This window comes from Salvelinus namaycush, unplaced genomic scaffold (assembly GCF_016432855.1).
Source record: "Salvelinus namaycush isolate Seneca unplaced genomic scaffold, SaNama_1.0 Scaffold658, whole genome shotgun sequence".
Classification (NCBI taxonomy): Eukaryota; Metazoa; Chordata; class Actinopteri; order Salmoniformes; family Salmonidae; genus Salvelinus; species Salvelinus namaycush.
Window position 1 is genome coordinate 116,507 of NW_024061373.1, and position 23,756 is coordinate 140,262.

General features: G+C 42.3%; 1 protein-coding gene across 3 annotated transcripts in view; it reads right to left on the minus strand.

Moving 5' to 3' along the window:
• LOC120042339 overlaps window positions 1–4,305 on the minus strand; it is a 32,661-nt gene extending 28,356 nt beyond the window's left edge. For 2 of the 3 annotated variants that reach the window (XM_038987150.1, XM_038987148.1), the window contains exons 1-3: window positions 3,987–4,305; window positions 3,657–3,769; window positions 1,881–2,001 (exon numbers count right to left, since the gene is read on the minus strand). In XM_038987150.1, coding sequence (XP_038843078.1) covers window positions 1,881–2,001; window positions 3,657–3,769; window positions 3,987–3,998 — 246 coding nt within the window. In that variant the 5' untranslated portion in view covers window positions 3,999–4,305. The remainder of the gene's footprint in view (window positions 1–1,880; window positions 2,002–3,656; window positions 3,770–3,986) is intronic. The other variant, XM_038987149.1, reaches the window with a different exon arrangement.
• Between the last annotated feature and the right edge of the window lie 19,451 nt (window positions 4,306–23,756).

Here is a 23,756-nt window from a genome sequence, read left to right on the forward strand (position 1 = left end):
GGGCCTGTTTGGCCCTCCTTTTCCTGTAGTCCACGATCAGCTCCTTTGTCTTGCTCACATTGAGGGAGAGGTTGTGTCCTGGCACCACACTGCCAGTTCTCTGACCTCCTCCCTATAGGCTCCCTTATCGTTGTCGGTGATCAGGCCTACCACTGTTGTGTCGTCAGCAAACTTAATGATGGTATTGATGTCGTGTTTGGCCATGCAGTCGTGGGTGAACAGGGAGTACAGGAGGGGACTAACTACACCGCCTGGTATGGCAACTGCTCGGCATCTGACTGTAAGGCGGCACAGGTTCACTAACTACTTCTCGCCTGGTTCACTAACTACTTCTCAGATAGAGTTCAGTGTGTCAAATCGGAGGGCCTGTTGCCCGGACCTCTGGCAGTCTCTATGGGGGTGCCACAGGGTTCAATTCTCGGGCTGACTCTTTTCTCTGTATATATCAATGATGTCGCTCTTGCTGCGGGTGATTCTTTGATCCACCTCTACGCAGACGACACCATTCTGTATACATCTGGCCCTTCTTTGGACACTGTGTTAACAAACCTCCAAACGAGCTTCAACGCCATACAACACTCCTTCCGTGGCCTCCAACTGCTCTTAAATGCTAGTAAAACGAAATGCATGCTCTTCAACCAATCACGGCCCGCACCCCCGACTAGCATCACTACTCTGGACGGTTCTGACTTAGAATATGTGGACAACTATAAATACCTAGGTGTCTGGCTAGACTGTAAACTCTCCCTCCAGACTCACATTAAGCATCTCCAATCCAAAGTTAAATCTAGAATCGGCTTCCTATTTCGCAACAAAGCCTCACTTCACTCATGCTGCCAAACATACCCTCGTAAAACTGACTATCCTACTGATCCTCGACTTTGGTGATGTCATTTACAAAATAGCCTCCAACACTCTACTCAGCAAATTGGATGCAGTCTATCACAGTGCCATCCGTTTTGTCACCAAAGCCCCATATACTACCCACCCCTGCGACTTGTATGCTCTCGTTGGCTGGTCCTCGCTACATATTCGTCGCCAAACCCACTGGCTCCAGGTCATCTATAAATCTTTGCTAGGTAAAGCTCCGCCTTATCTCAACTCACTGGTCACCATAGCAACACCCACCCGTCACACGTGCTCCAGCAGGTATATTTCACTGGCCATCCCCAAAGCCAACACCTACTTTGGCCGCCTTTCCTTCCAGTTCTCTGCTGCCAATGACTGGAACTAATTACAAAAATAAATAAATAAAAATCACTGAAGTTGGAGACTTATATCTTCCTCACTAACTTTAAGTGTAACTCTTCTTGAACTGCACTGTTGGTTAAGGGCTTGTAAATAATAATTTCACAGTAAGGTCTACAATTGTGATTGATTTGATATTCAAATTCCCTAGCTAGTCATATTAGTTCACAATAATTATTATTTTGATGGAAAACAACGTACAGAGGGTACGGCTGTTTAGTCTAAATTACACTATAGTGCCTGGAAATAAGATGACATTGCTAAACGAGTCAAATATTTAGTAGTAAACCACTAAATGTCATTAGCTAGCAAAGTTTGTCAAAAATAGCTAGCAATGCTAAACGGCAGCTACCTCAATTTCAGCTAACGTTATACTGCATCTAAAGTCAATCTGGCGACATCAAAATGAGGACAAAAAGTTTTGCTACTAATTATTTGCATCCTTTTGAATGGCATTGTATTTCTAAGCCACTGTAATGCACTTTTGATTAAATCTTAATCAGTGCTCATTGACGATACAGTTTAGTAGAATGCTCAGTTGGGCATTAGTTCAAAACAATATTGTGATGAAACATGCAACCCACGAAGAGAGTGAAGTAATATAAGAACTCTCCTCCAGCTATATCACTCACCAACATGGGGTTTCCTTCCGTCAGAATCCTGGCGAAGGCCTCTGGGGATAGATCCTGTAGGGCCACTCCATTGATCGTCAGGAGCTTGTCTCCTTCTCTGAGGAACAACAACACCACACACCTGTTTGTATTAGATATAGATTTTATCTTTTTGCATTGCAACTGCCAACCACAGGAGGAATCTCAATGAGTGTAGACTGCCTGCTGCCGCTCTGCTAATCATCAGATGAGGGACGGAGAGGAGGTAGAGGGCCCACGTGGGTAACTGTGGGTGCCCTGCCTTGATTGGGTAACTGATTAATAAAACAATTAAAATAAACTGCATAATTAATAAATGTGACTGGTCAATATGTCGGTATGACATTTTTGTATTATTATAATTTTTTAAATATTTTTTATCCAACCACCAGATCCCGATCTCAATGTTCAAAATACACCAGAGATTTAGCTACCGAAAATCAATAGTTTATAAAAAAATAACTGTGAATTAAGTTTTTATCACAAGCACATACAGGTGTCTGCCAAAATAAAGGAAACACCAACATAAAATGTCTTGAAGGGTGTTGCGCCACCACGAGTTGCCAGAACAGCTTCACTGCACCTTGGCATAGATTCTACAAGTGGACCTAAACCACGGCAGGAAATTGCACCTGACACCATAACATGTCATTTGTAGCCAACTATAGGCCACAGATTGTTGCTTGTGTGCATAGACATACAATCCATAGAAGGATTTTGTCACCTCTTACCCTGACAATTTGACTGTTAAACTCATGGGTACTCTAGCAATGGATGCCAGTCCTGACTTGAATGGGAACTGCCATCTATGGATTATATTTCTATGTTTGGTTACGACTGTCGGTTTGCCTTCTGCAGATTTCAAAATACAATATTGCGGGAAAAACGTACAGTTTGGAAAGCAAATGAAAAGAGAAGTGCTGAAAAGAGAAGACTCATCTCTCTGTAGAACCAATAGAACAATTTTTACTCAACAACACCCCATGTGTAGCTCATCTTGAGATAGGCTTTTGCTACGACGGGCGCAACGGTCATCACCGTGAGTAGCCTATGGCTTCATCTTCATCATTAGGAAAGTCAGTGTGCCTGGAAATTGTCTTTAGCAGCCTACTGTAGCCTATGATATATATATATACTGTACATTGCCTCCAAATATTGTACAATCTGTGTGTCTCTTCATTGGCCGGGGCTATTGTTTGCTTGAATTCAAGACCAGTTTGATCTCAGTTTGTCAGTGTCAGAGTAGCCAGACATTTCGGTCATTTGTGTGGTATTTAAAAATATTCAGCTAATGTCTTCTGGCATGTAAATTACGTAGAATTGCATGATATGCATTTTTAAAAGGCAGATTTTTTAAAAGGGGATCTATAAAAATAAAACGAAGCCCCGTGGCCTATGATTTCTTAATTTGGCCCTGCACAGACCCCGTGGTTCAATCTACACAGACCCTGTGGTTCAATCTACACAGACCCCGTGGTTCAATCTACACAGACCCCGTGGTTCAATCTACACAGACCTGGAGAAAAACAATACATCTTTTTATGACATTCAGGGGTGGACTTACCAAATTAAATAACTCTGTGACCCCACCCCTGACATTAAACCAAAAACGATTCCCTTACATCATAAAGGGGTTTTACTATGGGAAGTCCCTCTTGTTTCCCCCTAAAATGTCTCAACTCCTCTATCCTTAAAAGGTTTTAACCTACACTATATTCAAATTCTTCACAGATAAACAGAGAGGTTATCAGAGGTTACCTGGCGAAGGCTCCTCCTCCGTTCTTGAACTTGAGGATCTTCTCCACTTCATAGTGGTGTTTCCCATCCTCCTCTGTGTGAAGTATAGAGATACCTCCCTTCACAGGTGAATCCTATGGACCGGAATGGAAAACATAGCAACTCACATTACCATACATAGTTGAAAACAAAGCCTTAGCCTCCACATGACGACTACTACTGTATACATTGTTGAAAAGACCATAGAGCATATCCCTGATCCCTCACATTTCTACTACCCTACATTGTTACAATTCAAATAGAAAACTACAACATAAACTGGAAGTGAAGTGATGCAGTCATATCACTTACTTTGATATCCATATCCTTCTCTAGGTCTCCCCACTGGTAGTATGTAGGCAGTCTTCCCACTGGTAGTATGTAGGCAGTCTTCCCACTGGTAGTATGTGGGCAGTCTTCCCGCTGCTAGTGAGTGTTAGCAGTCTTCCCACTGGTAGTATGTAGGCAGTCTTCCCACTGGTAGTATGTGGGCAGTCTTCCCGCTGCTAGTGAGTGTTAGCAGTCTTCCCACTGGTAGTATGTGGGCAGTCTTCCCACTGCTAGTGAGTGTTAGCAGTCTTCCTACTGGTAGTGTGTAGGCAGTCTTCCGACTGGTAGTGTGTAGGTAGTCTCCCCACTGGTAGTGTGTGGGCAGTGCCACAAGTCCTGACTTAAATAGCTTTGTATAGGAGGAACTTCTGACCAGGCACTTCTGCGTCATGTGACCCGAGCAGCCAGAGAGGAAGTAGGTACACTCACACAAGAGGGACTATTATTTTGCCAAAAGAGGATCTTCTGCAGAACGAGGAACTGGTCATGAGTTGTAAAATGGAAAAACAATAGATTACAAGGACACAGCTGTTTGAGTTTTAAATGGACAATTCACAGTATGCTTGTGTACTAGGATAGTGTACTAGCTATCCACTCATTAAACTCCTGCCATGTCCTGTGTAGAAAATATTGGCTTTCCAGGTATGCCATGGCATCAACATCATCACCACACACAGATCTGTGGCTTCGGTAGCTCCTTGTTAGCCTGGTCCCTAATCACTTTGTGCCATCAGGCCCAACTCATATGGTCATTGTTTGGCAAGACAGCACACACAGACCTGGAAGCAGGCTAGCTCTCTGTTGCAACAGGAAGAAATGACTCACTACATACAGTTGAAGTCGGAAGTTTACATACACTTAAGTTGGAGTCATTAAAACTTGTTTTTCAACCACTCCACACATTTCTTGTTAACAAACTATAGTTTTGGCAAATCAGTTAGGACATCTACTTTTTGCATGTCACAAGTAATTTTTCCAACAATTGTTTACGGACAGATTATTTCACTCATAATTCACTGTATCACAATTCCAGTGGGTCAGAAGTTTACATACACTAAGTTGACTGTGCCTTTAAACAGCTTGGAAAATTCCAGAAAATGATGTCATGGCTTTAGTAGCTTCTGATAGGCTAACTGATAGGCTAACATCATTTGAGTCAATTGGAGGTGTACCTGTGGATGTATTTCAAGGCCTACCTTCAAACTCAGTGCCTCTTTGCTTGACATCATGGGAAAATCAAAATAAATCAGCCAAGACCTCAGAAAAATAATTGTGGACCTCCACAAGTCTGGTTCATCCTCGGGAGCAATTTCCAAACTCCTGAAGGTACCACGTTCATCTGTACAAACAATAGTACGAAGTATTAACACAATGGGACCACGCAGCCGTCATACCGCTCAGGAAGGAGACGCGTTCTGTCTCCTAGAGATGAATGCACCTTGGTGCGAAAAGTGCAAATCAATCCCAGAACAACAGCAAAGGACCTTGTGAAGATGCTAGAGGAAACAGGTACAAAAGTGTCTATATCCACAGTAAAACGAGTCCTATATCGACATAACCTGAAAGGCCGCTCAGCAAGGAAGAAGCCACTGCTCCAAACCGCCATAAAAAAGCCAGACTACGGTTTGCAACAGCACATGGGGACAAATATCGTACTTTTTGGAGAAATGTCCTCTGGTCTGATGAAACAAAAATATAACTGTTTGTCCATAATGACCATCGTTATGTTTGAAGGAAAAAGGGGGAGGCTTGCAAGCCGAAGAACACCATCCCAAACGTGAAGAACGGGGGTGGCAGCATCAAGTTGTGGGGGTGCTTTGCTGTAGGAGGGCCAGGTGCACTTCACAAAATAGATGGCATCATGAGGCAGGTACATTATGTGGATATATTGAAGCAACATCTCAAGACATCAGTCAGGAAGTTAAAGCTTGGTCACAAATGGGTCTTCCAAATGGACAATGACCCCAAGCATACTTCCAAAATTGTGGCCAAATAGCTTAAGAACAACAAAGTCAAGGTATTGGAGTGGCCATCACAAAGCCCTGACCTCAATCCCATAGAAAATGTGTGGGCTGAACTGAAAAAGTGTGTGCGAGCAAGGAGGCCTACAAACCTGACTCAGTTACACCAGCTCTGTCAGGAGGAATGGGCCAAAATTCCCCCAACTTATTGTGGGAAGCTTGTGGAAGACTAACCAAAAACATTTGACCCAAGTTAACAATTTAAAGGCAATGCAACCAAATACTAATTGAGTGTATGTAAACTTCTGACCCACTGGGAATGTGATGAAAGAAATACAAGCTGGAATAAATCATTCTCTCTACTACTATCCTGACATTTCACATTCGTAAAATAAAGTGGTGATCCTAACTGACCTAAGACAGGACATTTTTACTAGATTTAATATCAGGAATTGTGAAAAACTGAGTTTAAACGTATTTGGCTAAGGTGTATGTGTCACGCCCTGACTTGGGGGGTGTTCTAGTTTTTTCCTATTTCTATGTTGGTGAGCTTGGCATGGTTCCCAAGTAGAGGCAGCTGATTATCGTTGTCTCTAATTGGGGATCATACTTAAGTTCTCCATTGTTCCCACCTGGGTTGTGGGATATTGTTTGTGTTAGTGTGTTTGGGCACTACGTCTTCACGTTCTTTGTAGTTTTGTTGTTTTGTTTCTAGTTTCACTTTGTATTAAAAAGATGTGGAACTCAATTCACGCTGCGCCTTGGTCCGCTCATTTTGAAGAACGTGACAGAATATCCCACCCACTCAGGACCAAGCAGCGTGTAAAGAAGGTAAAGGAGTTTTGGACTTCGGAGGAAATCATGGGAGGACACGAGACCCTTCCTTGGCGGGAGTCGCCAAGGAGCATAGGGGGACAGCGACGACGCCGGGGACCACGGCCACAGAAACCCCAAGATTTTTATTTGGGGTGGGGGGGGCACATGGAGCGGTCGGCAGAGCAGCGGGGAGTGCCAGAGCCCGAATGGCAAACTCTGGAGGAATTCAACGAGGGATACCGTAGAGAGGTTTTGGCGAGGAGTATGCTGCAGCGCAGGCGCGCTGAAGAGCGCCTTCTCAGCCCGGTACATCCTGTGCCTGCTCCCTGCACTCGCTCTGAAGAGCCAGAGACCGTCAGGGAGGCGATGGAGAAGTTGGAGAGAGAAGTTGGAGATGTTGGTTTGGTGTGTTCGGCACCGCATTGGCCCTGAAGCGCGTTACCAGTCTGGTACAACCTCTGCCGGCTCCACGCACCAGGTCTCCAGTGCGCCTCCCCAGTCCGGTACGTCCTGTGCCTGCTCTCTGCACTCGCCCTGAAGAGCGTGTCACCAGTCCGGTGCAACCTGTGCCGGCTCCACGCATCAGGCCTCCAGTGCGCCTCCCCAGTCCGGTACGTCCTGTGCCTGCTCCTCGCACTCGCCCTGAAGAGCGTGTCACCAGTCCGGTGCAACCTGTGCCGGCTCCACGCATCAGGCCTCCAGTGCGCCTCCCCAGCCCGGTACGTCCTGTGACGGCTCCCCGCACTCGCCCTGAAGTGCGTGTCAACAGGCCGGTACCAGCTGTACCAGCTCCACGCACTAGGCCTCCAGTGCACATTCACAGTCCAGAGCTTCCAGCGACGGTCAACGGTCCGGAACCCCCAGCGACTGTTTACGGTCTGGAACCTCCAGCACCGGTCAACGGTCTGGAACCTCCAGCGCCGGTCAACGGTCCGGAAACTCCAGCGCCGGTCAACGGTCCGGAAACTCCAGCGACGGTCAACGGCCCGGAGCCTTCTGTGATGGTCATCGGCCCGGAGCTTCCCGGGACGGTCAACAGCCCAGAGCTTCCCGGGACGGTCAACGGCCAGGAGCTTCCCGGGACGGTCAACGGCCCGGAGCTTCCAGGCAAGGCGTCCAGTCCTGATCCATGGCCGGAGCCTTCCTCTGCGCCGGTGCCCAGTCCAGGCACGGCGTCCAGTCCCGCTCCAAGGCCGGAGCCTTCCTCTGCGCCCGTGCCCAGTCCAGGCACGGCGTCCAGTTCCGCTCCAAGGCCGGAGCCTTCCTCTGCGCCGGTGCCCAGTCCAGGCACGGTGTCCAGTACAGCTCCATGGCCGGAGTCCTCCTCTGCGCCAGTGCCCGGTCCAGGCACGGCATCCAACCCAGCTCCAAGGCCGGAGCCTTCCTCGGCGCCGATGCCCAGTCCAGGCACGACGTCCAACCCAGCTCCATGGCCGGGCCCTCCTCTGCGCCGATGCCCAGTCCAGGCACAGCGTTCAGCCCGGCGCCATGGCCGGATCCGGGGTCTGGGCGGGGGCTATGACCCGCACCGGAGCCGCCACCGACACTAGTCACCCCCCTACCCTCCCCATTTCGTTTCAGGATTTTGCAGCCGGAGTCCGCACCTTTGGGGGGTGTACTGTCACCAAGGGCTCATAGAGTGACTAGGGGGGTGTTCTAGTTTTTTCCTATTTCTATGTTGGTGAGCTTGGTATGGTTCCCAAGTAGAGGCAGCTGATTATCGTTTTCTCTCATTGGGGACCATACTTAAGTTCTCCATTGTTCCCACCTGGGTTGTGGGATATTGTTTGTGTTAGTGTGTTTGGGCACTACGTCTTCACGTTCTTTATAGTTTTGTTGTTTTGTTTCTGGTTTCACTTTGTATTAAAAAGATGTGGAACTCAATTCATGCTGCGCCTTGGTCCGCTCATTTTGGAGAACGTGACAGTATGTAAACTTCCGACTTCAACTGTACATCACAATAGAGATGGCCGTTGAAGTGAAACCATGAAAGACCACATGTTTTTGGTTGAACGAGCTTCCTCAAAACATCTATTGACATGATGCTCGATTACAGTTGTTTACACATTGAAATGCATCCCGTTAGTAACTAGACGTTGGCTGTTTAAAAGTAGAGTGCATTGTTGTTATTTCCAGAAGTGGGATTTAAAAAAGCAGAAGCATTTGAAGTTCTAGATCATTGAAGGTACAGGTGGTGGCTGAATTAACGTACAGAACTGAAGATTAGGGATGTTGATTTAAACAATAAAAGGTTTATGCATATAGGTGAGTGAACACACATGCGCACATGCACTAACACATACAAACACAATGACACACTGCCTCACTACCACAATACAGAGACGTTCCTTCACCTCCATGGGAAAGCCTAGAAAAGGGAACAGAGAGGGGAACTGAGATGATGACCCTGTAGACAGGAAGTCACATCACAATCACAGCTTCCTCTGTGAAGTCAACTGAAAATATGGAGTTCTCCCAGATTAACGACCATTCACGGTGTGTGTGTCTGTGTGTGTCTGTGTAAGATACTTACACTACTGTTCAACAGTTTGTGATCACTTAGAAATGTCCTTGTTTTTTAAAGAAAAGCAAATGTTTTGTTCATTAAAATAACATCAAATTGATCCGAAATACAGTGTAGACATTGTTAATGTTGTAAATTACTATTGTAGCTGGAAACGGCTGATTTTTTAATGGAATATCTACATAGGCGTACAGAGGCCCATTATCAACAACCATCACTCCTGTGTTCCAATAGCACGTTGTGTTAGCTAATCCAAGTTTATCATTTTAAAAGGCTAATTGATCATTAGAAAACCCTTTTGCAATTATGTTAGCACAGATGAAAACTGTTGTCCTGATTAAAGAAGCAATAAAACTGTCCTTCTTTAGACTAGTTAGGTATCTGGAGCATCAGCATTTGTGGGTTCGATTACAGGCTCAAAATGGCCAGAAACAATGCACTTTCCTCTGAAACTCTTCAGTCTATTCTTGTTCTGAGAAATGAAGGCTATTCCATGTGAGAAATTGCCAAGAAACTGAAGATCTCGTACAACACTGTGTACTACTCCCTTCACAGAACAGCGCAAACTGGCTCTAACTAGAATAGAAAGTGGATTAGGAGGCCCCGGTGCACAACTGAGCAAGAGGACAAGTACATTAGTGTCTAGTTGTAGAAACAGACGCCTCACAAGTTAACTGGCAGCTTCATTAAATAGTACCCGCAAAACTCCAGTCTCAACGTCAACAGTGAAGAGGCGACTCTGCGATACTGGCCTTCTAGGCAGAGTTCCTCTGTCCAGTGTCTGTGTTCTTTTGCCCATCTTAATCTTTTCTTTTTATTGGCCAGTCTGAGATATGGCTTTTTCTTTGTAACTCTGCCTAGAAGGCCAGCATCCCGGAGTTGCCTCTTCACTGTTGACGTTGAGAATTGAGCCTAAGGGAGAGGTGCGCGTAGTATGCACCAGATCTCCAGCGCTCACCCACAGCCCGGTTCAACCTGTGCCTGCACTCTGGAGGGTCCGGGCTAGAGTAGTTATCCAGCCTGGGGGAGTGGTGCCAAGGCTGCACACCAGAGCTCCAGTGCTCCCCCACAGCCCGGTCCTTCCGGTGCCTCCTCCAAGCACCAGGCCTCCTGTAGGTCTCCCCAGCCTGGTGGGTCCTGTGGCAGCCCCACGCACCAGGCTGTCTCTCCGTCTCCTCCCTCCAAGTTCTCTCTCCAAGCCAGAGCCGCCCGTCTGTCCTGAGCCGCCTGAGCCGCCCTTCAGTCCTGAGCCGCCTGAGCCGCCCTTCAGTCAGGAGCCGCCTGAGCCGCCCGTCAGTCCAGAGGCGCCCGTCAGTCCAGTGCTGCCCTCTACTAGGGTCTCCAATTCGGGGTCGGTGGCGAGGGTCGCTACTTCTAAGGTGCCACATAAGTGGGCCGAGACTATGGTGGAGTGGGGTCCATGTCCCGCTCCAGAGCCGCCACCGCGGTAAATGCCCACCCAGACCCTCCCCTATAGGTTCATGCTTTGCGGCCGGAGTCCGCACCTTTGGGGGGGGGGGGGGGGGGTACTGTCACGTTCTGACCTTAGTTCCTTTTTTATGTCTTTATTTTAGTTTGGTCAGGGCGTGAGTTGGGGTGGGCATTCTGTTGTTTTTCTATGTTTTGTTCTAGTCGTTATATTTCTATGTGTTTAGCCTAGTATGGTTCTCAATCAGAGGCAGGTGTCGATCGTTGTCTCTGATTGAGAATCATACTTAGGTAGCCTGTTTTCCCACTGTGAGTTGTGGGTAGTTATTTTCTGTTTAGTGTTTTTGTTTGCACCTTTCAGAACTGTTGGTTTGTCGGTTTGTTGTTTTTGTTCAGTATTCATTCTTTATTAAATTATTATGAATACGTACCACGCTGCACTGGGGTCCTCTTCTCCTTCCACCAACGACAACCGTTACAATCATGCTAAATGGAATGTCTCGGACTTACGCAAAGAATAATATGAAATGCTCTGAGACCAGGTTGTGTGTTTACACATGTATCATATTTATAGGACGTCTCTATAGTGCAATTGGTAGGTAGCCAATAGGTTAGAGCCTAATAGCCAGAAGGTTGCTGGTTCAAGTCTAGTGGTCTAAAAAATGACTAAAGTGCTGTTATATTTTTTTCAATATCAATCCTATGATGTTATAGGTTCAGGGAGCACCATTGGTGGACAGTATCAAGTCAGTTTAGATAACAGTGGTAATAAGCTGTGAGAGTGTGAGAGAGTTCAGAGCACCCCCACCCCCTCCCACCCCCCACCCTGCCCTTCGGCAAGGCTATTTTGAGAGCCCTCCCGGTAGCCAATGACACTCAACTGTGTCTATAGATGATGCCTGGGGTAGATAGGGTTACAGCCCTGACCAGCTGTGGGCTGGCTACCACCATTTTCATCTTTAGTTGTTTTCAGCCTTAGTTGTTTTCAGCCTTAATTGTTTTCAGCCTTAGTATGTTGTTTTCAGCCTTAGTATAAATTGTTTTCAGCCTTAGTATAATTGTTTTCAGCCTTAGTATAAATTGTTTTCAGCCTTAGTATAATTGTTTTCAGCCTTAGTATAATTGTTTTCAGCCTTAGTATAATTGTTTTCAGCCTTAATTGTTTTCAGCCTTAGTATAATTGTTTTCAGCCTTAGTATAAATTGTTTTCAGCCTTAGTATAAATTGTTTTCAGCCTTAGTATAAATTGTTTTCAGCCTTAGTATAATTGTTTTCAGCCTTAGTATAATTGTTTTCAGCCTTAGTATAAATTGTTTTCAGCCTTAGTATAAATTGTTTTCACCCTTAGTATAAATTGTTTTCCGCCTTAGTATAATTGTTTTCAGCCTTAGTATAAATTGTTTTCAGCCTTAGTATAAATTCTTTTCAGCCTTAGTTTGTTTTTAGCCTTAGTATATGTTGACTGTTTTATGTTGACACACTGTGACTGTTGGAGGCTTTACGTATTTTGACAAGCTGAATTGACAGACACTGGAATCTTAATAAGGTACTGTGTTTTGTGTTTTGTTTTTGTGTTTGACAAACTGAGTTGACAGATACTGAAAGTTCAACGAGGTACTGTTATGTGTTTACTTTGTCTTGGTACTTTTTAGGTAGCTAAATGACTAACTAGCCTATGGTAAGTGAAAATATATCTGAAGCAGTAGGTTTGTAGTGTTGGCAGGAAATGTTAAACTGCCACACATTCCTGTAGGGCAGAGATCCTTCTGGAAGGCTTAGTGGTTTAACATCACTCACTGTTTTTCTCAGTTGTACTTTGCAGTGGAGAGTTAAGAGATTGACAGTGTGTTTGAGTGTGTGTGTGTGTGTGTGTGTTTGAGTGTTTGTGTATGTGTGTGTGTGTTTGTGTGTGAGTGTGGTTGTGTGTGTGTGTGTGTTATATGAACAGTTTTTACTCCCAAGCCATAAGACTGCTAAATAGTTAGCTAAATAGTTAGTTAAATAGTTAGTTAAATAGTTAGTTAAATAGCTACCTGACTATCTGAAATAACTATTGACTCATCACTGCTGCTACTGTTTACTATCTATCCTGTTGACTACTCACTTTAAACCTACCTATATGTACTTATCTACCTCAATTACCTCGTACCTGTGAACATGGACTCGTACTGGTACTCTGTGTATATAGCCAAGTTATCATTGACTCAGTACTGGTACTCTGTGTATATAGCCAAGTTATCATTGACCTGGTACTGGTACTCTGTGTATATAGCCAAGTTATCATTGACTCAGTACTGGTACTCTGTGTATATAGCCAAGTTATCATTGACTCAGTACTGGTACTCTGTGTATATAGTCAAGTTATCATTGACTCTGTACTGGTACTCTGTGTACAGCCAAGTTATCATTGACTCTGTACTGGTACTCTGTGTACAGCCAAGTTATCATTGACTCAGTACTGGTACTCTGTGTATATAGCCAAGTTATCATTGACTCTGTACTGGTACTCTGTGTATATAGCCAAGTTATCATTGACTCAGTACTGGTACTCTGTGTATATAGCCAAGTTATCATTGATTCAGTACTGGTACTCTGTGTATACAGCCAAGTTATCATTGACTTAGTACTGGTACTCTGTGTATACAGCCAAGTTATCATTGACTCAGTACTGGTACTCTGTGTATATAGCCAAGTTATCATTGACTCAGTACTGGTACTCTGTGTATATAGACAAGTTATCATTGACTCAGTACTGGTACTCTGTGTATATAGCCAAGTTATCATTGACTCTGTACTGGTACTCTGTGTATATAGCCAAGTTATCATTGACTCAGTACTGGTACTCTGTGTGTATATAGCCAAGTTATCATTGACTCAGTACTGGTACTCTGTGTATATAGCCAAGTTATCATTGACTCTGTACTGGTACTCTGTATATATAGCCAAGATATCATTGACTCTGTACTGGTACTATGTGTATATAGCCAAGTTATCATTGACTCAGTACTGGTACTCTGTGGATATAGCCAAGCTATCATTGACTCAGTACTGGTACTCTGTGTATATAGCCAAATTATCATTGACTCAGTACTGGTACTCTGTGTATATAGCCAAGTTATCATTGTCTGTGTACAGCCAAGTTAACATTGACTCAGTACTGGTACTCTGTGTACAGCCAAGTTATCATTGACTCAGTACTGGTACTCTGTGTATATAGCCAGGTTATCATTGACTCAGTACTGGTACTCTGTGTATATAGCCAAGTTATCATTGACTCAGTACTGGTACTCTGTGTATATAGCCAAGTTATAATTGACTCAGTACTGGTACTCTGTGTATATAGCCAAGTTATCATTGACTCAGTACTAGTACTCTGTGTATACAGCCAAGTTATCATTGACTCAGTACTGGTACTCTGTGTATATAGCCAAGTTATCATTGACTCAGTACTGGTACTCTGTGTATATAGCCAAGTTATCATTGACTCAGTGCTGGTACTCTGTGTATATAGCTAAGTTATCATTGACTCAGTACTGGTACTCTGTGTACAGCCCAGTATTCATTGACTCTGTACTGGTACTCTGTGTATATAGTCAAGTTATCATTGACTTAGTACTGATACTCTGTGTATATAGCCAAGTTATCATTGACTCTGTACTGGTACTCTGTGTATATAGCCAAGTTATCATTGACTCTGTACTGGTACTCTGTGAATATAGCTAAGTTATCATTGACTCAGTACTTGTACTCTGTGTATATAGCCAAGTTATCATTGACTCAGTACTGGTACTCTGTGTACAGCCAAGTTATCATTGACTCAGTACTGGTACTCTGTGTATATAGCCAAGTTATCATTGACTCTGTACTGGTACTCTGTGTATATAGCCAAGTTATCATTGACTCAGTACTGGTACTCTGTGTATATAGACAAGTTATCATTGACTCAGTACTGGTACTCTGTGTATATAGCCAAGTTATCATTGACTCTGTACTGGTACTCTGTATATATAGCCAAGTTATCATTGACTCTGTACTGGTACAATGTGTATATAGCCAAGTTATCATTGACTCAGTACTGGTACTCTGTGTATATAGCCAAGTTATCATTGACTCAGTACTGGTACTCTGTGTATATAGCCAAATTATCATTGACTCAGTACTGGTACTCTGTGTATATAGCCAAGTTATCATTGACTCAGTACTGGTACTCTGTGTACAGCCAAGTTAACATTGACTCAGTACTGGTACTCTGTGTACAGCCAAGTTATCATGGACTCAGTACTGGTACTCTGTGTATATAGCCAGGTTATCATTGACTCAGTACTGGTACTCTGTGTATATAGCCAAGTTATCATTGACTCAGTACTGGTACTCTGTGTATATAGCCAAGTTATCATTGACTCAGTACTGGTACTCTGTGTATATAGCCACGTTATCATTGACTCAGTACTGGTACTCTGTGTATACAGCCAAGTTATCATTGACTCAGTACTGGTACTCTGTATATATAGCCAAGTTATCATTGACTCAAGACTGGTACTCAATGTGTATATAGCCAAGTTATCATTGACTCAGTACTGGTACTCTGTGTATATAGCTAAGTTATCATTGACTCAGTACTGGTACTCTGTGTACAGCCCAGTATTCATTGACTCAGTACTGGTACTCTGTGTATATAGTCAAGTTATCATTGACTCAGTACTGATACTCTGTGCATATAGCCAAGTTATCATTGACTCTGTACTGGTACTCTGTGTATATAGCCACGTTATCATTGACTCTGTACTGGTACTCTGTGTATATAGCTAAGTTATCATTGACTCAGTACTTGTACTCTGTGTATATAGCCAAGTTATCATTGACTCAGTACTGGTACTCTGTGTACAGCCAAGTTATCATTGACTCAGTACTGGTACTCTGTGTATATAGCCAAGTTATCATTGACTCTGTACTGGTACTCTGTGTATATAGCCATGTTATCATTGACTCAGTACTGGTACTCTGTGTACAGCCAAGTTATCATTGACTCAGTACTGGTACTCTGTGTATATAGCCAAGTTATCATTGACTCTGTACTGGTACTCTGTGTATATAGCCAAGTTATCATTGACTCAGTACTGGTACTCTGTGTATATAGCCAAATTATCATTGACTCAGTACTGGTACTCTGTGTATATAGCCAAGTTATCATTGTCTGTGTACAGCCAAGTTAACATTGACTCAGTACTGGTACTCTGTGTACAGCCAAGTTATCATTGACTCAGTACTGGTACTCTGTGTATATAGCCAGGTTATCATTGACTCAGTACTGGTACTCTGTGTATATAGCCAAGTTATCATTGACTCAGTACTGGTACTCTGTGTATATAGCCAAGTTATAATTGACTCAGTACTGGTACTCTGTGTATATAGCCAAGTTATCATTGACTCAGTACTAGTACTCTGTGTATACAGCCAAGTTATCATTGACTCAGTACTGGTACTCTGTGTATATAGCCAAGTTATCATTGACTCAGTACTGGTACTCTGTGTATATAGCCAAGTTATCATTGACTCAGTGCTGGTACTCTGTGTATATAGCTAAGTTATCATTGACTCAGTACTGGTACTCTGTGTACAGCCCAGTATTCATTGACTCTGTACTGGTACTCTGTGTATATAGTCAAGTTATCATTGACTTAGTACTGATACTCTGTGTATATAGCCAAGTTATCATTGACTCTGTACTGGTACTCTGTGTATATAGCCAAGTTATCATTGACTCAGTACTGGTACTCTGTGTATATAGACAAGTTATCATTGACTCAGTACTGGTACTCTGTGTATATAGCCAAGTTATCATTGACTCTGTACTGGTACTCTGTATATATAGCCAAGTTATCATTGACTCTGTACTGGTACAATGTGTATATAGCCAAGTTATCATTGACTCAGTACTGGTACTCTGTGTATATAGCCAAGTTATCATTGACTCAGTACTGGTACTCTGTGTATATAGCCACATTATCATTGACTCAGTACTGGTACTCTGTGTATATAGCCAAGTTATCATTGACTCAGTACTGGTACTCTGTGTACAGCCAAGTTAACATTGACTCAGTACTGGTACTCTGTGTACAGCCAAGTTATCATTGACTCAGTACTGGTACTCTGTGTATATAGCCAAGTTATCATTGACTCTGTACTGGTACTCTGTGTATATAGCCAAGTTATCATTGACTCAGTACTGGTACTCTGTGTATATAGCCAAGTTATCATTGATTCAGTACTGGTACTCTGTGTATACAGCCAAGTTATCATTGACTTAGTACTGGTACTCTGTGTATACAGCCAAGTTATCATTGACTCAGTACTGGTACTCTGTGGATATAGCCAAGCTATCATTGACTCAGTACTGGTACTCTGTGTATATAGCCAAATTATCATTGACTCAGTACTGGTACTCTGTGTATATAGCCAAGTTATCATTGTCTGTGTACAGCCAAGTTAACATTGACTCAGTACTGGTACTCTGTGTACAGCCAAGTTATCATTGACTCAGTACTGGTACTCTGTGTATATAGCCAGGTTATCATTGACTCAGTACTGGTACTCTGTGTATATAGCCAAGTTATCATTGACTCAGTACTGGTACTCTGTGTATATAGCCAAGTTATAATTGACTCAGTACTGGTACTCTGTGTATATAGCCAAGTTATCATTGACTCAGTACTAGTACTCTGTGTATACAGCCAAGTTATCATTGACTCAGTACTGGTACTCTGTGTATATAGCCAAGTTATCATTGACTCAGTACTGGTACTCTGTGTATATAGCCAAGTTATCATTGACTCAGTGCTGGTACTCTGTGTATATAGCTAAGTTATCATTGACTCAGTACTGGTACTCTGTGTACAGCCCAGTATTCATTGACTCTGTACTGGTACTCTGTGTATATAGTCAAGTTATCATTGACTTAGTACTGATACTCTGTGTATATAGCCAAGTTATCATTGACTCTGTACTGGTACTCTGTGTATATAGCCAAGTTATCATTGACTCTGTACTGGTACTCTGTGAATATAGCTAAGTTATCATTGACTCAGTACTTGTACTCTGTGTATATAGCCAAGTTATCATTGACTCAGTACTGGTACTCTGTGTACAGCCAAGTTATCATTGACTCAGTACTGGTACTCTGTGTATATAGCCAAGTTATCATTGACTCTGTACTGGTACTCTGTGTATATAGCCAAGTTATCATTGACTCAGTACTGGTACTCTGTGTATATAGACAAGTTATCATTGACTCAGTACTGGTACTCTGTGTATATAGCCAAGTTATCATTGACTCTGTACTGGTACTCTGTATATATAGCCAAGTTATCATTGACTCTGTACTGGTACAATGTGTATATAGCCAAGTTATCATTGACTCAGTACTGGTACTCTGTGTATATAGCCAAGTTATCATTGACTCAGTACTGGTACTCTGTGTATATAGCCAAATTATCATTGACTCAGTACTGGTACTCTGTGTATATAGCCAAGTTATCATTGACTCAGTACTGGTACTCTGTGTACAGCCAAGTTAACATTGACTCAGTACTGGTACTCTGTGTACAGCCAAGTTATCATGGACTCAGTACTGGTACTCTGTGTATATAGCCAGGTTATCATTGACTCAGTACTGGTACTCTGTGTATATAGCCAAGTTATCATTGACTCAGTACTGGTACTCTGTGTATATAGCCAAGTTATCATTGACTCAGTACTGGTACTCTGTGTATATAGCCAAGTTATCATTGACTCAGTACTGGTACTCTGTGTATACAGCCAAGTTATCATTGACTCAGTACTGGTACTCTGTATATATAGCCAAGTTATCATTGACTCAAGACTGGTACTCAATGTGTATATAGCCAAGTTATCATTGACTCAGTACTGGTACTCTGTGTATATAGCTAAGTTATCATTGACTCAGTACTGGTACTCTGTGTACAGCCCAGTATTCATTGACTCAGTACTGGTACTCTGTGTATATAGTCAAGTTATCATTGACTCAGTACTGATACTCTGTGCATATAGCCAAGTTATCATTGACTCTGTACTGGTACTCTGTGTATATAGCCACGTTATCATTGACTCTGTACTGGTACTCTGTGTATATAGCTAAGTTATCATTGACTCAGTACTTGTACTCTGTGTATATAGCCAAGTTATCATTGACTCAGTACTGGTACTCTGTGTACAGCCAAGTTATCATTGACTCAGTACTGGTACTCTGTGTATATAGCCAAGTTATCATTGACTCTGTACTGGTACTCTGTGTATATAGCCATGTTATCATTGACTCAGTACTGGTACTCTGTGTACAGCCAAGTTATCATTGACTCAGTACTGGTACTCTGTGTATATAGCCAAGTTATCATTGACTCAGTACTGGTACTCTGTGTATATAGCCAAGTTATCATTGACTCTGTACTGGTACTCTGTGTATATAGCCAAGTTATCATTGACTCTGTACTGGTACTATGTGTATATAGCCAAGTTATCATTGACTCAGTACTGGTACTCTGTGGATATAGCCAAGCTATCATTGACTCAGTACTGGTACTCTGTGTATATAGCCAAATTATCATTGACTCAGTACTGGTACTCTGTGTATATAGCCAAGTTATCATTGACTCAGTACTGGTACTCTGTGTACAGCCAAGTTAACATTGACTCAGTACTGGTACTCTGTGTACAGCCAAGTTATCATTGACTCAGTACTGGTACTCTGTGTATATAGCCAGGTTATCATTGACTCAGTACTGGTACTCTGTGTATATAGCCAAGTTATCATTGACTCAGTACTGGTACTCTGTGTATATAGCCAAGTTATCATTGACTCAGTACTGGTACTCTGTGTATATAGCCAAGTTATCATTGACTCAGTACTGGTACTCTGTGTATACAGCCAAGTTATCATTGACTCAGTACTGGTACTCTGTGTATATAGCCAAGTTATCATTGACTCAGTACTGGTACTCTGTGTATATAGCCAAGTTATCATTGACTCAGTGCTGGTACTCTGTGTATATAGCTAAGTTATCATTGACTCAGTACTGGTACTCTGTGTACAGCCCAGTATTCATTGACTCTGTACTGGTACTCTGTGTATATAGTCAAGTTATCATTGACTTAGTACTGATACTCTGTGTATATAGCCAAGTTATCATTGACTCTGTACTGGTACTCTGTGTATATAGCCAAGTTATCATTGACTCTGTACTGGTACTCTGTGAATATAGCTAAGTTATCATTGACTCAGTACTTGTACTCTGTGTATATAGCCAAGTTATCATTGACTCAGTACTGGTACTCTGTGTACAGCCAAGTTATCATTGACTCAGTACTGGTACTCTGTGTATATAGCCAAGTTATCATTGACTCTGTACTGGTACTCTGTGTATATAGCCAAGTTATCATTGACTCAGTACTGGTACTCTGTGTATATAGCCAAGTTATCATTGACTCAGTACTGGTACTCTGTGTATATAGCCAAGTTTATCATTGACTCAGTACTGGTACTCTGTATATAGCCAAGTTATCATTGACTCTGTACTGGTACTCTGTGTATATAGCCAAGTTATCATTGACTCAGTACTGGTACTCTGTGTATATAGCCAAGTTATCATTGACTCAGTACTGGTACTCTGTGTATATAGCCAAGTTATCATTGACTCAGTACTGGTACTCTGTGTATATAGCCAAATTATCATTGACTCAGTACTGGTACTCTGTGTATATAGCCAAGTTATCATTGACTCAGTACTGGTACTCTGTGTACAGCCAAGTTAACATTGACTCAGTACTGGTACTCTGTGTACAGCCAAGTTATCATGGACTCAGTACTGGTACTCTGTGTATATAGCCAGGTTATCATTGACTCAGTACTGGTACTCTGTGTATATAGCCAAGTTATCATTGACTCAGTACTGGTACTCTGTGTATATAGCCAAGTTATCATTGACTCAGTACTGGTACTCTGTGTATATAGCCAAGTTATCATTGACTCAGTACTGGTACTCTGTGTATACAGCCAAGTTATCATTGACTCAGTACTGGTACTCTGTGTATATAGCCAAGTTATCATTGACTCAAGACTGGTACTCAATGTGTATATAGCCAAGTTATCATTGACTCAGTACTGGTACTCTGTGTATATAGCTAAGTTATCATTGACTCAGTACTGGTACTCTGTGTACAGCCCAGTATTCATTGACTCAGTACTGGTACTCTGTGTATATAGTCAAGTTATCATTGACTCAGTACTGATACTCTGTGCATATAGCCAAGTTATCATTGACTCTGTACTGGTACTCTGTGTATATAGCCACGTTATCATTGACTCTGTACTGGTACTCTGTGTATATAGCTAAGTTATCATTGACTCAGTACTGGTACTCTGTGTATATAGCCAAGTTATCATTGACTCAGTACTGGTACTCTGTGTATATAGCCAAGTTATCATTGACTCAGTACTGGTACTCTGTGTATATAGCCAAGTTATCATTGATTCAGTACTGGTACTCTGTGTATACAGCCAAGTTATCATTGACTCAGTACTGGTACTCTGTGTATATAGCCAAGTTATCATTGACTCAGTACTGGTACTCTGTGTATATAGACAAGTTATCATTGACTCAGTACTGTTACTCTGTGTATATAGCCAAGTTATCATTGACTCTGTACTGGTACTCTGTGTATATAGCCAAGTTATCATTGACTCAGTACTGGTACTCTGTGTGTATATAGCCAAGTTATCATTGACTCAGTACTGGTACTCTGTGTATATAGCCAAGTTATCATTGACTCTGTACTGGTACTCTGTGTATATAGCCAAATTATCATTGACTCAGTACTGGTACTCTGTGTATATAGCCAAGTTATCATTGACTCAGTACTGGTACTCTGTGTACAGCCAAGTTAACATTGACTCAGTACTGGTACTCTGTGTACAGCCAAGTTATCATTGACTCAGTACTGGTACTCTGTGTATATAGCCAGGTTATCATTGACTCAGTACTGGTACTCTGTGTATATAGCCAAGTTATCATTGACTCAGTACTGGTACTCTGTGTATATAGCCAAGTTATAATTGACTCAGTACTGGTACTCTGTGTATATAGCCAAGTTATCATTGACTCAGTACTAGTACTCTGTGTATACAGCCAAGTTATCATTGACTCAGTACTGGTACTCTGTGTATATAGCCAAGTTATCATTGACTCAGTACTGGTACTCTGTGTATATAGCCAAGTTATCATTGACTCAGTGCTGGTACTCTGTGTATATAGCTAAGTTATCATTGACTCAGTACTGGTACTCTGTGTACAGCCCAGTATTCATTGACTCTGTACTGGTACTCTGTGTATATAGTCAAGTTATCATTGACTTAGTACTGATACTCTGTGTATATAGCCAAGTTATCATTGACTCTGTACTGGTACTCTGTGTATATAGCCAAGTTATCATTGACTCTGTACTGGTACTCTGTGAATATAGCTAAGTTATCATTGACTCAGTACTTGTACTCTGTGTATATAGCCAAGTTATCATTGACTCAGTACTGGTACTCTGTGTACAGCCAAGTTATCATTGACTCAGTACTGGTACTCTGTGTATATAGCCAAGTTATCATTGACTCTGTACTGGTACTCTGTGTATATAGCCAAGTTATCATTGACTCAGTACTGGTACTCTGTGTATATAGACAAGTTATCATTGACTCAGTACTGGTACTCTGTGTATATAGCCAAGTTATCATTGACTCTGTACTGGTACTCTGTATATATAGCCAAGTTATCATTGACTCTGTACTGGTACAATGTGTATATAGCCAAGTTATCATTGACTCAGTACTGGTACTCTGTGTATATAGCCAAGTTATCATTGACTCAGTACTGGTACTCTGTGTATATAGCCAAATTATCATTGACTCAGTACTGGTACTCTGTGTATATAGCCAAGTTATCATTGACTCAGTACTGGTACTCTGTGTACAGCCAAGTTAACATTGACTCAGTACTGGTACTCTGTGTACAGCCAAGTTATCATTGACTCAGTACTGGTACTCTGTGTATATAGCCAGGTTATCATTGACTCAGTACTGGTACTCTGTGTATATAGCCAAGTTATCATTGACTCAGTACTGGTACTCTGTGTATATAGCCAAGTTATCATTGACTCAGTACTGGTACTCTGTGTATATAGCCAAGTTATCATTGACTCAGTACTGGTACTCTGTGTATACAGCCAAGTTATCATTGACTCAGTACTGGTACTCTGTGTATATAGCCAAGTTATCATTGACTCAGTACTGGTACTCAATGTGTATATAGCCAAGTTATCATTGACTCAGTACTGGTACTCTGTGTATATAGCCAAGTTATCATTGACTCAGTACTGGTACTCTGTGTATCTAGCCAAGTTATCATTGACTCAGTACTGGTACTCTGTGTATATAGCCAAGTTATCATTGACTCAGTACTGGATACTCTGTGCATATAGCCAAGTTATCATTGACTCTGTACTGGTACTCTGTGTATATAGCCACGTTATCATTGACTCTGTACTGGTACTCTGTGTATATAGCTAAGTTATCATTGACTCAGTACTGGTACTCTGTGTATATAGCCAAGTTATCATTGACTCAGTACTGGTACTCTGTGTATATAGCCAAGTTATCATTCTCAGTAACTGGTACTCTGTGTATATAGCCAAGTTATCATTGATTCAGTACTGGTACTCTGTGTATACAGCCAAGTTATCATTGACTCAGTACTGGTACTCTGTGGTATATAGCCAAGTTATCATTGACTCAGTACTGGTACTCTGTGTATAGACAGTTATCATTGACTCAGTACTGTTACTCTGTGTATATAGCCAAGTTATCACTCTGACTCTGTACTGGTACTCTGTGTATATAGCCAAGTTATCATTGACTCAGTACTGGTACTCTGTGTGTATATAGCCAAGTTATCATGACTCAGTACT